Raw genomic sequence first — 14,388 nt, 5'->3', positions numbered from 1 at the left:
AAGGAGAGAACACCAACACCTAACTGTCCCTCCTACTCAACATATGGGGTCCTCAGTATCAGCTTCAGTTGCCAAGGATTGCAGGCAAAGTGAGACAGATCCACCACTACAGGTGATGAGTTCACATTCCCTAAGATACAACTCTTTATGATCAGAAAATACTGTCACAATGGTAACAACCACTGACGAAATATGCAACAGAAGGACTTGGACTAAAAAGAGACAGAAAAGTCTCATAGCATAATTTGTTTGAATAACCAAAAAGTGTCATTAGCTGGGAAGCTGTTGTGTTTAAGCTTCACTAAAATGAATTGCACAGTTTCTATTCTGTTCAGCGAAACAGACACAGGATAACTTATCTGCAGATTAGTTCTCAAACTAATCAACAGTGCAAAGAAATGAAGCAGTACTTTGGCGTAAGTGGTAATATGAACTACATAACAAGTGAAATTACTACACCTCTAAATGTTATTACTGGCGTTTAATATTCATCGGAATTCTTCCAGACAGGAACTGTGAGACCTTAAATACCCCTACTCACACATTAAAAGATATTTGGAATGAATTGGAAAGGAACAGCAGCATGGTGTGAATGGTTGCTAAGCAACTGAGTAAAGGGCTCCAAAACAGCACGTGATCCCTATTTTATAAAGATAAAGCTCTAAGCACAATTATTTTTTAAAAATCGTTCTCATCTCTAAAAAAAATTATGTCTGGTGCTGCAATTTAGGTTCTTGTGCCTGTAAATGCGCAGCTAAGAGAAAACATAAGTGGGATGAACAGTTCATCATAAGTACCATACTCTCACTTGTTTTCCTGACTTTAGGGGTAATGTACACACCCAAGCTACAAGCAAAATCCTGTTCAGATGTTCAGTTTGTGCATGTTGTTGGTATACAAAAAGGCAACTGCACCCACACCAAATCTCAGTCTCCACACAATCCTTGGCCCTTTGTGAAGAGAATGGCCATGCTGGCAGGGGCTGATGGGATTTATAGTGATGAACATCTGAAGAGCCACAGGTTGCAGACCTCTGGTCTATATGCCTGTGACTTGTACATACCTATGCACACTTGCCAATTCTGGCTTGGGAAATTCCTGGAGATTTGGGGTGGTGCCTAAGGAAAGCAGAGCTGCGGGAGGGGAGGGAGCTCCACAGGGACAGGTTCCATAGAGGCCCCCCTTTCCACTCCAAAGCTGCCATTTTCTTTAGAGGAGATGAGCTGCAATTCCAGGAGACATCCTGGCCATGTCTGGAGATTGGTAACTTTATATACAGGATATCTCTCCACATTTAGGTTTCCTGTAAAGAGTCGCGCACCACATTTTGCATACCACTTGCACATGGAGAACCCTCTTGTTTATAAAAGTAACCTTCATGCAAGTTGGGAGGTGGGCCAATGAAGTCAACCCTAACTGCCCAACCTCCCCATTTTTCTGCCTACGAAGAAGGCTAATCTTATGTAGAACAACAGAGTCCAGAATGGTTAGACAAGCAATTGTAAATGTTAGCTGAACAGTGAGTCCTCGGGACCAAATATGAAATGAAATGGTGATGGATTCAACTTGAACAGCTACATTATGAAAAGTTTGTCATCTTCATGATTAGCTTGCCCCACACAAGAAACTATTACATTTGAATGCACATGTCCTCAAATCATCAATCAATCAATAAATCCAAGGCTCATATCTGTTAAACTTGAGCCTACGTACACTAATGTACACCAACCTATTTGCCATTCAATTGTAACTTTATAAACTTGAAGTCCTGAAAAGTGCATCAGGAGAGCTGAGCTGCCCAGCACAAGTACAAGCACTGACCTTTCAAATAGTTTCAAATAAAACTGACAGAAGGAGGCATAAATCTTAAATCAGTTAAAGAAAATAGAAGTGCTGCACTGAGAAGAGACAGTAATTGACAAGATATTACCTTCAATCTACTGTTCTGGAATGTGAGACCAAAAAAGAAAAACCTTCTCAAGATCCTCCCAGAGCCATTCATGTTATAATTTACAATATTTATAAGCCTACTTTAAAAAAAGATATATAAATTTGAATCATTACCACAAATAAAAATATAGTACAAAATTACCCAGACTTCTAAAGCACAATCATAACATGTCAGCTAAGACAAAAATATAAGCACCATTCATCTAACAACAGTTGGCTAAAGATCCCACATCACTGGAGTCATCCAATTCTTGTATCCCATTTCGTTACCACTACTGAAGAATGGTCCTTCAAGTATGTAGGACTCAGGTAATGAAGGGTTGCAATATGATCCACCAGCACACTGAACTGGACCTGGACACAAACTGGCAACTGATAGTATACCTGAAGTTCTTTTGTTCCCAGCTGCCAACATGCGTTATCGTATTATAAAGCCAAACTGGAAAGTTACAATAGTGGGGATCAGAATGGCCAAAGCAGCTGTCTCAAAATACAGCAAGAACTCAATTTCAGTTTATTGTGTCTCAGTAAAGGCAAGGACAGCCTAAAGTTAAGGACAACCTGAGACAGGCAGTGCAATCCAGAGGAGGGGAAACATCACAGGCAGTACAGTGAGGGCTCCTACTGCCTGAACCACTCCCTTGGGGAAACAGGCTTATGTTGTAGCGTAAGTCTGCAGGCTCAGAAGGCAGCATTCCTGGCCTAGTACGCCAGTGGGAGCTGACTTTAGGGTGGCATTCTGGGCTGAAATGCCCCAGTCCACCACTACCCCACCCCCGCATCGCCGGTGTCCACTTGAATGCCAGGATAGCTCCACAGCGGCACACATTTCCATGTTTTCTTACTGCGAAGCTGTGGAGAAGCCAAATGTTGATGTCTTGCCCTCTCCACTGGCATGGGTATCCCTTACAGTGGTGGAAGGGTCAAACATGTTGGTGCAAGCCTCCTCTGCCCCCCCCCAAAAAAAGATTTGCCCCCTTCTTGAATTGGGCTATTATTTAATCAACTGTGTAACTGAGCGTCAGTATACTGATGACACCCAGTTCCAAACCTGTGGTCAATCTCACTGAGAATCCTTACATAGATATTAAATGGCATGGAAAATAGGACCAAATTCCATGGCATAACAAATAACTTTAAGAACATAAGAACAAGCCAGCTGGATCAGACCAGAGTCCATCTAGTCCAGCTCTCTGCTACTCGCAGTGGCCCACCAGGTGCCTTTGGGAGCTCACATGCAGGATGGGAACGCAATGGCCTTCTGCGGCTGTTGCTCCCAAGCACCTGGACTGTTAAGGCATTTGCAATCTCAGATCAAAGAGGATCAACATTGGTAGCCATAAATCGACTTCTCCTCCATAAATCTGTCCAAGCCCCTTTTAAAGCTATCCAGGTTAGTGGCCATCACCACCTCCTGTGGCAGCATATTCCAAACACCAATCACACGTTGCGTGAAGAAGTGTTTCCTTTTATTAGTCCTAATTCTTCCCCCCAGCATTTTCAATCCTTTGCCAATCACTTTCAATCCTTTGCCAACTACAATCCTCTTGAGAGAGACAGAGATATCCAAATCCCTCAATGCTAATCCTCCAATATCCATATCATACTCTAAATGACTCAGGAACAATGACTGATCAACTGTATCAAAGAGAGCACAGCAATCTAGGAAAACAATTCCCCCCATCCAGTTGAATGCAGAGTTCATCCACCAAAGCTACCAAACCTTACAAACTGAGACTTGAAACCACAAGAAGGGCATGCATGTCATCATGGTGTCACTGGAGCTGCTGCACCACAAACTGCTCAATGGTCTTACTTTTAAAAATGGTAAATCAAACAGGCCTATTCTTAGCTACGATGACCTTCTCAGAAGAAGGGTATTTCTCTCATGTGAGGAGTCTCAAAGTGGCTTATAAACTCCTTTCCCTTCCTCTCCCCGCATCTAAGGACTAACCATTATAACCTACCACATGATAACGATAAATCTCCTCACAACTACCCAACAGAAAGGCCAGAACTCCCCATCAGAGAGGGATGACAGTGCTGCTGTTTATTATATAAGACAGGTGTATGTTAAATCAGAACAACATATATGTTTTAGAAAAAAAATTAAAACCCTTTATCTACCAGCACCCTACTGCAAAGAGAAATCCCTTGTAAATTTCATATTCACCTCTCTCAAGTTCATTAAGTGGTAGTTTGTTTCTTTACAAGTCAGTCGTTGGTCAGTTTTTAAAATGAGTCCAAGTAGCGTATGGCTGCTTGCATGTTGTCCAGGGATCTCAAGACAATGAGCACATACTCATCCAGCCAGCACACCACCAGTATCAGCAGTAACACTAATCAGATCAGAAAGGGTGAGATTAGAGTCTGCCATTCACAAAAGCACTGTTACAGGTCAAAAGCCAGGTATTTGATGAAGGCAGCTTAGATTCTTGAAAGCTTATACTCGGAAATCTCATTGGTCTTCATAGTGCTACCAACCTGGGCATCCACCAGAAACCGGCTTTTAAAAGTCAGTCCCATTCCAACACCATAATTCAAGAATGAATGAATATCATCATCTGTGTTCATTACATCATCACGGCTGGCATGACCAGTCTCGAGGAGGGGCGTATGCAGAAAGTTATGAAGTAGTCCTCTTGGTTAATGTGTTCTAAAATGCACACAATTGTATATCCCCCACTTCTAATATAGTTAATTTTTTTAAAAAAAAAATCAAGGCTGCTTTAGGATACTACAGTACCTGGCTTCCAAATAAAAATATGAAAATCTAATGGAGAGGAGGATCTTCACTGTGTTGTTTCCCACCCTCACTACTAACGGAAATAGGCGCCATTCACACACACAAGCACACGCTTTGCAACAAGGCTTACAGACAGTTGTATGCTTAAACATACTTTGCTTAGAATAAATTTCCCCTTAAAATAAACAGGGACTTACTTCCAAGTAAATGTTCTTAAAGATGAGGATGTGAAGATAAACATAGAGAGACGGAAAGGTCATATGTAACAATCCAGCAACAGCAGACCCCTAATTGGGAAGTCTGTTACCAGTTAAAAAACAAAAGAGGTTTTTAGCTGCTGGTTGCCATGGGGAAGAATATTCTACATATTTGACACTTCTTTCTCCCAGGTTTCGATACTTCTGTTGTTTTGTTCCATAATAAGTAATTTAACTGTCATGCTTATTAAAGTGGGAAGCTTAAACTCACTTAAGGAATTGCTTAAAGTAGCGCTTGCTAAACAAATTTCTCTAGATGAGTCTCAAGCAAGTATTTATCATTATCAGCAACACATAGACCAGGTAGAATACACAAACTGGACTGGAAGAGGAAATGTAAACAAATAAGCCCAAGCTCTACCAAGGTGGGGGCTGCAGTACATTGGAAGAGTACGTGTTTTGCACACAGAAAATCACATGCTCAGTTCCTGTCATCTCCAATTAAAGGTGGAGATGGTAGGCTTTGGAAAGGACCTTTCTGTCCCTGGGACCCCAGAGAGCCATTGCCTGTTAAGAGTACACAATATTGAGCTAGATGGAACAGTGGTGTGGTTCGGCAGAAGGAGGTCTCATATGTTTAATAAGAACAGAAGTAGGTCACACTGGTCAGCACCATTCAAATAATTTTGTGGCTGTTAAGCAGCTGCTGTCAGGATCTCAAAATTATCTGCAATTTGCATATGTGGTATAGTCTAAGTCCAATTTAGTAGCTGATGATTACAAGAAATCTACTTATAAAAAAAATGTTGTACAAAGGCAGAAGCATGATTCTGGTGTCTACAAGATGCTCACAGGACATCCCCCCCCCCCCCCCGGAATTCCACTTGTGAAGTACAAAAATTGACTGAAGAAAAAATTAATTGTTCATAGCTCTTTTGTAAATAAAGGATTCCATATTAGCATGACTGATGATGATAAATAATGATAGCATGGATTAATGAGGATCGATAGCAAAAATCTCACTGACTTGCACAGTACCAGGATTGCATATTGATCGGAAGAGAGCAATGATCCCAAAACCTCTGGCTGACCAAATAATAGGTTTGACAATAGCAAGTTGCCTGGTCACTTGTGAAAAGTCAGACCTGCCTCCAAGCAAGGACATTTGTGCTGAAAACTGGTTAATCTTTTCTTTGGATCACAGAATAAGAAATGATAAGTATGGGGAGGCATTTAACTTTATAAATGATTCTAAACTCATTTGTCCATGAATAGGACTTACAGTAAGAGTGTTTAAGATCACAGCATCTACAAAACTGCATAACAACAAAGAACAGTGATCTATGATGACATCATTCAACTCACCATGGACATCCATAGCTTAACAAGACTCATGTTTCTGAAAAGACCACCAAAACTGTGCTGCAGTAGAAATGGCTCCAGCCAGCTCAAAGACAGCATCAGACCTATGACATGATTTTGTTTCACTGTCGCAACTTCCCCACAAGGCTCAAAGACAAGATGGGACAGAATCACTTGGCTGTCTATCTCTCATTGAGGAAGTATCTTGATTTGCTCTTTTGCCCTCACATTGTACTTTATACCAACAGCACATAAAAGCTACCACCGGACTTTAGGAGAACCATATGTGATATAATGGTTTGACTGCTGGACTTGAAAAATCTGGATTTAAATTCTTACCTTCTCTGTCTAACTTATTTCACCAGGCTGTGAACAAAAAAACTGGCGCATGGCCACCATGAGCTCCATGGAGCAAAATGTGATGAAGAGATAGAGCTTCATCCAGGAGCCGTCCACACTCACTAAAACTGGCTAGAAGACAAACATCAAAGAATTCTGCCCTGAAAATGATGTTACTGACAGACTATGATACGACTCCTAAAGAAGTTGGCTGAGTATGCCTGCCCTCCAAACGTAGGTGGCCTGCCCTATCTTTTCAGTGTTCAATCTGTCAAAGTAAGCTTTTGCTTATGAAAACTAAGCGCTGCAACACATTTTCCAGCAACTCTTTATTGCTACTACAGCAGAATCTCAGCGAAACTTGAATGTTATTCCTCCCCAGTTAGGTCCAGGGTGGTCTACGGTTAAGACTGTCAGACTAGTCAGAATGGGAGACTCAGGTCTGAATCCCTATTCGTGTCATGGTACCGTGCTGGGTGACTTTGGGCCAGTCATACTTTCCCAGCATAACCAACCTTAGAGGGTTGTTGTGAGGATAAAGTGGAAGAGAGGAGAACAACGTAAGCGGCTTCAGATCCTCACTAGGAAGAAAGGCAGGGTACAAATGAATGAATAAGATAAATAAATAAATAAACCAAATAGAAAATACAGTCAAGTACTACACCCAAGCACACACACATCCAGAGAAGACACAGTCCTTATTTAACCCTTTCATCCAACCACATCACAACAGACTGAAAGCAGCAAATCCATGTACGTAAACCAAAAACTGCATGCCAGGTGATCCCCATATTAAACTGTTACACATGATGCATTAGCTTCAGAAGCGTATTTGCATATATAAACAAACTGCACATGTAGATCTGCTGTCTCTGTTGAAATAAACACAGTATTTGTCAGCAAAGGAGCTCCCATGTAAATCAGGGTTCTGCCTCTTACAGAGATCACAAGATTATGACTAAGACTTCTACATCTCCACACGGTTTCTCTGCTGAACAGCCTTCATATTGATTAGTCTACAATGTCCTTATAATACGCGCTTATAATACACGCTTAATGATACACCAATGAGACATGGAACATCAGAAGCTATGGTTGAATCCACATCACTGAAAGGTGTTCCCTCACCTGGTGTGACAATTCTGTGATATATATGATACAGAAGATCATATATACATTGTCATTTTGAGCTCCTTGCATATTTGAAGGCCATACCTCTAAAATCTTCTGCACAAATGTCTACCTTAGAAAATCAGAAGCATGAAGTGTAAACCACAACACAACACCACAATATTTCCAGACACAGGTGCCCAGAAGTCATTGATATCAACAAATGCAGATTTACAGCAACAAGTACCCACCAGAAAACATATTAATAAAGTGTGCAAAGGGGGTTAACAAGTATGTTATTTTAAGCTTTCGGAACAGTGCAGAATGGTCAGGAGCAAGAGAGATTGTCCCATCAACCAATGACCATATCTAGATTAAATTCTGCTTTCACAACTACCAGCGATGTGTGTTCAGAAGCCATAAATACAACTCCATGAATTCTGGCATATAACTGCCCTCTCATTTCTGTGTTTATTTAAATTGCTCTTGGAACAGAATTTGCTGTGCTCAAGGATGGATGGGGTTTTAGTGATTTACCATCCCGTATAAGTGTTTTATGGGGCTGATGCTGACACAGAGAAATGCATGGCACAGCATCACCAGCCTGCTGCCAAGTTCTTAGCCTCACATTCTCTCTGCATTGTGGCCATGGCCGTTCCATTTTTACAACAAATGGCACTTAAAAAGCTTTCAGCCTTGCTCAAAGATAAATGGAAATTAATTTTCTTTAAGACTAGTAGCAGGGACCACGCTGATTTCAAGGAGGCAGAGCAAGATAAGATGGCATATGACTGTGTGCTCTAACACAGCCACACGAAGGTTATTCCAAGACTGCAAAAAGCTCAGCCAACTGATCCCTGGGCAGCGAAGCATTTAGTGCTGGCATCCAGGAATCCGAAATTGTTTCCTAGGCCTGGATTGTTCCCCCTTGGATTTTGCCAAAACCCATCAACGTGACAGAACAAAGCTGGACCATATGGACTATGAATCCAAACACACCTGCGCTACTGACAGCAAGCTCTGGAACCACCACAGTGACACACTTTGTCATTAAAAAAAGAAATATTATAGAAGGAGGAAGGAATACTGATCACCAGTTCCAGCTCTGCCCCATTGACTAGCCTGCTGCTGCACTGCATTGTCCAGTATAAGATGCTCTTTTCACATTTGCTGTACTGGCCTCTTTCGAGAGTCCCAATAGACTCTCTTTTCACTCTTCATGCCCAAGCACCATCTGCTGCTGGCCTGCTTCCTATAGAGCAGGCTGCTGGCACAGAACCTGCAGTGGTAGGAAGTGCTTCTACAAGCCTGGATGTCTTGTTCTTTACACAGTAGCACTACCAAGGAAGGAAAGGATAGACCACCCTTTTCTCAGGGTTGCTCCACATCACGTTGAAAAGAATGGGAAGAAAAGATGAACCAAGAAAAATAAGGTATGCTGATGGACCATTCAGGTTTCAGTGGTCTCTAAGGACCTCAATTGAACCAAGGACTACAATTAGGCCCAGTACAAACACTTAGAAAGATATGGTTCCAACTACAAAGTGCTACCCTGTCAAGCTGTGGGCAACTGGACTGGAATCTTGAATACTTAGTGTATGAATAAGCTAAGATGATATATAGCAATGGGACCAATGAAACATAGAATTGATTTACCATTTAAAGAAGTAGAGGAAAGGTTCATATGTGAGGGTATGTTGAATGAGCAATATTTTATGAAGAAAACCCAGAGGACTTTTAGAAGAGACGTACATACTAAGGCTTGCTTGAGAAAAACAGACAACAAATGCGGCAATATAAATAAATAGGATGTTAGATCATTTGGTAATGGAAGGTTGTTGGGGGTTTTGAAATATAAATAATGTGGTGGTTGTGCATAGTGTAAGGAAGGGGTCTTTGTTACTGAAAAGGAGGGACACAAATTAGATTCAGGGGATAAAAAGAACAAGAGTCAATGTGAATGAGTAGCACATATGTGAATTAAAAAAGAAAGGGTTGAAACTGTGTTGGAGTGAGTAAAGCACCAAACTGAAGATACTGTACCAGGGTCAGTGGGGGCCAAGGGGGGCAGCTGCCCCATGGACAGGAAGAGTGGAGGTGGGGGCAGAGGCTCAGCAGCAGCAGCCACTGGCTGGAGGCTATGGGTTGTTGAGCACAGTTGTTGAGCATGCTGCCCTGTTGAGCACATGAGGCAGCATGACAAAACCCTTCCTCCCACAGCCCACATGACTGGGAAGCAGCATGATGAGGCAGAGGCTGCATGTGCTCAGTTTGGCTCGTGTCCTACAGACCGAGTCAAGTCACAGTCAGGCAGTACAGTCTCAGTTCCCGTGCCTTCCGCCAGGCCCCAGGACACCCAGCATATCACAAGCCCTGCCACCTCTCTCTTCTTTACCAGAGTCCGACTTCCTTCCAAGTGGAGCACTATGTAGCTGCCAAGTTAGAGCACAGCTTGGGGCGGGGAAGGAGGCAATCCTGGTGCCTGAGGGAAAGAGGGAACAAGAAGCAATCTTGTTGTTAGGAGAGGAAAGGAAGAGGAAAGGAAGAAGAGGTAATCCTGCCGAAAGGAGGACTTCCTTTATAGAGTCAATCAATCCATCTCATGTTGGATCTTTCTCTTTCCCTGCCTTCAACCTTTCCTAGCATTATTATCATTTCCAGTAAGTCTTGTGCTTGGTCAAAGTGCAATAGCCTCAGCTTAGTCATTTTATCTTCTAGAAGAATTCAGGCTTGATTTGATCTCTCAATGTGCATTCTGTGCAGTCAAATCACATCCAACTTATCCCATTGTTAAAAGTCTCCTTGAGTCTTGCAAATGGAGGGCTGTAGCTTCCTTCATGGAGTCAATCCATCCCATTTTGGGTCTTCCTCTTTGCCTGCTAACTTCCACTTTTTCTAGTGTTATTGTCTGTTCCAGTGAGCGGCTAGTTCAGAAGTAAAAAAAACTTATCTGAAGGAATCCTCTACTAGAGTTTGATCACATATTTGTCATGGAGTCTGAGCAAGAAAGGGAGGATAGAGGTAAAATGAGATGTGGTTTGTTCATGAACCTGGTATCTTCTTCAGGGAACCCAAACCACCAACCAGAAACCACCAACTCTGGGCAATCTTGTGTGAGAACGAGAAAGTGGTGGATCGTTCAGGCCAGATCTGTAGAAGACTTTTTCTTACAGCCTTCATACCTTCAGCAGAATGGATGGGACATATTTGCTCCACACTATTCCTGGTTCATCATACTGTCTAACTAATATCTAAGGTATAGAGTGGAATTGTTTTTTCTATAGTCTTTGTGCTAAAACTGGAGTTGCTTATTTTAACCCCCTGCCAAGAGGTGAAACCCCTTGAAATTCTTTCTCAATACACTACTTTTAAAATGCTTCCCTTCTTCCAAGGATCTCAGTTTGGCATCCTTCTTTCTCCCCTTTCCCATTTTATCTTGTGAGGTAGGTTAGGTTGAGAATATGTGACTGGCTCAAGGTCACGCAACCAGCTTCCTTGGTAGAGTAGGGATCTGAACCCAGGCCTCCCAGGTCCAACTCCAGTATTTTGCCACTACACTATTCTGGAAGACAATTAGGAGTTAGAAATAAACTGAACCAACATGCCATTTTTATTAACACAAGAAATAAGAACTCAAGAAGAATCCTGCTGGGTCAGACCAGTGGTCCATCTAGTCCAGCATCCTGCCTCACACAGTGGCCAAACATTTCCTCTGGAGGTCCAACAACAGGGCACACAGGCTGAGGATAGACTTTGAATCTGGCTTCTTTATTTTGGTAGTAGGCTCCCTTCATTGGAGCTTCAATTTCCCCCATCATCATGGTGAATTCTCTACCACATTTCTGTCTTACTGGAAACTGACAAGCTTGAGCTTGCAAGAGTTCTTGTTTTAGAAGAGCCCCCCCCCCTTCTCTCTCTTCCAGCATTCTTGCCACTGAATGACTCTCATCATGCCTCTGAGTTCATTAAAGTTTGTCTTCCTAGCATCTTTACATACATGCCCGGCTAGGAACAATCCTGGCTTTTGAGAACAAAAGGAATTCTAGGAGGAATTAATAGATAATAGATGGATGAGATAATGTAATATAGTATAATAATTCATTAACCATTCATAGAAATCAACACAATTTAGTATATGAATTAAAAGAGTTGCTGATCATATATGTATATTATAAATGTTGATTATTTACGTATATATAAAGAAAAACATACGCATTTAATTTTGGGGAAGTCATTTCTTAACCCCCCCCCCTCCTTCTGAAAAAAATGTAGATCCAGCTCTGCTCAGTACTGAAATAGAGGGAAACAAGTGGAGTTCCAAGCAGGAATGAGAGTTGTGTATGTGTGGTCTCCTGGTACAGAAGTTCAAAGAGTGGCAGGCAAGGGAGATGAAAGGGAACTGTCTGGAGAGCAGGGAACTTAAGAGAACCGACCAGACAAAAAGAGAGCAAGTTAAACTGAGATTTATCTGCAAAAAGGGGCAATGAGTGGGGGGAAGGGGGTGGGTACGGCAAAGAAACAAAGAGGGACAACAGAACGGAGAGAGAGATAACACTGACAGCAGAAGCCTGCCATGAGAGGAAGAGTTCGAGCCTTCGCACGTTTCCTCGGGAAAAGAGTCCCTAACTGCAAAGGAAGCCGCTTCCAAGTTTGTGTACCTCCGACGTGTCTGGAAAGCAGCACACACTTTCCCCCCCAGCTGTCCCCCCAAAATTGGGTCTAAGTGGACTTTGATCACGACACACGAGCAGATGCTACGGGGGTGCTGCTCACCTTTTGGCATTTGGACTAACGGCAGGAAGTTGCTCCCTCCACCTCTAACTTTTCCGTGTGGAGCGGACGGGGACCTGCGTTTAAGCCCTCGGCCGTGGCCCACGGCAGCAACGTCCAGAGCTGCGGGTGAATGACAAAAGGCGCCCGGCTCTGCTCCAACACCGGCCGCTTCCCTCCTGCCCTGCTCCTGGAACTCGACCAGAGGGGGGTCCAATTCAAGACGGAGCGCCCAACCCGCCCGGATCCGAGGTCCGTCGGTCTCCTGGTGGAGCCGGGCGCCTTTCAGCTTCCACGTTCCCACCCATCCCTGCCAAAGGACACAATGGGGAGCTCCAGCGTCCGGCAGCGTGGCTTTCCCTGCACGGGAGCCGGGGATCCCGAGACTCGGAGGCGTTCCCATCGGGGAGAGGGAAACTCCCAGAGGATGTGGGGCTGGCTGCAGAAAGGAAAGCGCCCGAAGCGCCTGCTCCCCCCCGCTCCTTTCTCTCTTTCTCGCCAGCCCTCCGACTCAGTTTAGGGGACCACGCTCGGACCTTTCCCGCTCGCTCGCTCGCTCGCCCGCGCTTACCTCTACATTGAAATACTGCTCCGCTCGGCAGCCCGTCGCGCATAAAATCCACAGCAAGGCTTGCAAGAAAAACACCCTGGAATGATGCACGAACTCCCCCCGGCTTGCAGTGCTGAAGGCGAGTAAGCTCATAGTGAACTGTGCTGCCAAGGGAGAAGGGAGAGCTCTGGTCCGCCGGCCGCTCCGTCCTTTCAATCCCCTCCCCACTCCTTCGGAACACCCCACCCGGGGGAAAAAAAACAAACACTCCGCCAGCCCACACGCGCAAACGTCCCCAGCGCCGGCCAGGAAACGCCGGAAGGCAGGTTCACCTCCAGCGGGAGGAGGCGGAGAGGAGGAAGAGATGCCTTCACTCCAGAGCGCGGAGCGGCGGCGGCAGCGGCGGCATGGAGCGGGGTCAGCTCTTCCTCCTCCTCATCACTGGTCCCGGCCGGGAGGGGATGCGGCGGTGCCCGACTCCCGCGGCAGCTCCGGCGAGGGCGCCTCGTCTGCACAGCCGCCGCCGCCGCCGCTGCTCCTCCTCCTGCCGCGCGAAGGCCTCGGCAGCCCGGCCGCTCCGCTCCCCACTCCCCAGCCAGCGCTTATGCCTCCCCTCGCTCTCCCCTCCGCTCCAGAAGGTTCAGCCTGTCATCTGCATAACTCCTCCTCCTGCCTCGGCCGCCTCGCAGATCTCTGAAAGGGAACCGCCCTTCAAGGCTCCGGGAGCCCAGAAGGGAGGGGTCGTCCCCATCGCCCCCTCCCCACGCCGCTCCAGCCAAGAGCAGAAGGAAGGGAAGAGGAAGAAGGGCGAGGCGCTGGCAGGGGTGGGGGAACGGGATTGCCAGGGAAAAGAGAGAGGGAAGGGGGGGGGAGCGCGCCTCTTAGGAAGCCCACCTCCCCAAATGGAAGCGGAGAGGAGATGGAAACAAGCACAGCTACCGGGGGAGCCATCGCAAAATTAAAAGTGACTGAGGATCGGATTCCCAACTCGCATCACTTGGACTACCTTTGTTCCCAGATGAATCCCACGTGTCTCTTAGGCTCTGCTACATAAGGAAGACCTGGATGGATTGGGCAACGGTGTGTGTGTGAATTCTTGGATTGAAGGAAAGCCACTCCTACAAGGAGCGATGAAGAATTCAGTTCTGTGCTCCACTCACTTGGGAGTAAGTCCCACTGAGCACAGTTGGTAGAAGATCTGCCTAGGATTAGATTTAATTTAGACAAAGGACTGCAGCCCTATCCTTATGCATATTTATATAAGAGAATCCTAATATATAGACCTCTGTTTGGGGGTTTTCATTGTGCAGGGAATATTTTGGGTAGAAAAGCACAATTCTGCATTCAAGCAGACAACAAAGCTC

At 44.7% G+C, this 14,388-nt stretch overlaps 1 protein-coding gene across 2 annotated transcripts in view; it reads right to left on the bottom strand.

Moving 5' to 3' along the window:
• The window catches only part of MMP16 (matrix metallopeptidase 16), a 227,813-nt gene extending 214,174 nt beyond the window's left edge, over positions 1 to 13,639 (bottom strand). For both annotated transcript variants that reach the window (XM_048508339.1, XM_048508340.1), the window contains exon 1: positions 13,046 to 13,639. In XM_048508339.1, the coding sequence (XP_048364296.1) occupies positions 13,046 to 13,177 (132 nt within the window). In that variant the 5' untranslated portion in view covers positions 13,178 to 13,639. The remainder of the gene's footprint in view (positions 1 to 13,045) is intronic.
• Positions 13,640 to 14,388: the final 749 nt, after the last annotated feature.

The sequence above is a fragment of the Sphaerodactylus townsendi genome, linkage group LG09, assembly GCF_021028975.2.
Source record: "Sphaerodactylus townsendi isolate TG3544 linkage group LG09, MPM_Stown_v2.3, whole genome shotgun sequence".
In the NCBI taxonomy this organism is placed as follows: domain Eukaryota; kingdom Metazoa; phylum Chordata; class Lepidosauria; order Squamata; family Sphaerodactylidae; genus Sphaerodactylus; species Sphaerodactylus townsendi.
This window is presented reverse-complemented; position numbering and strand designations above follow the sequence as displayed.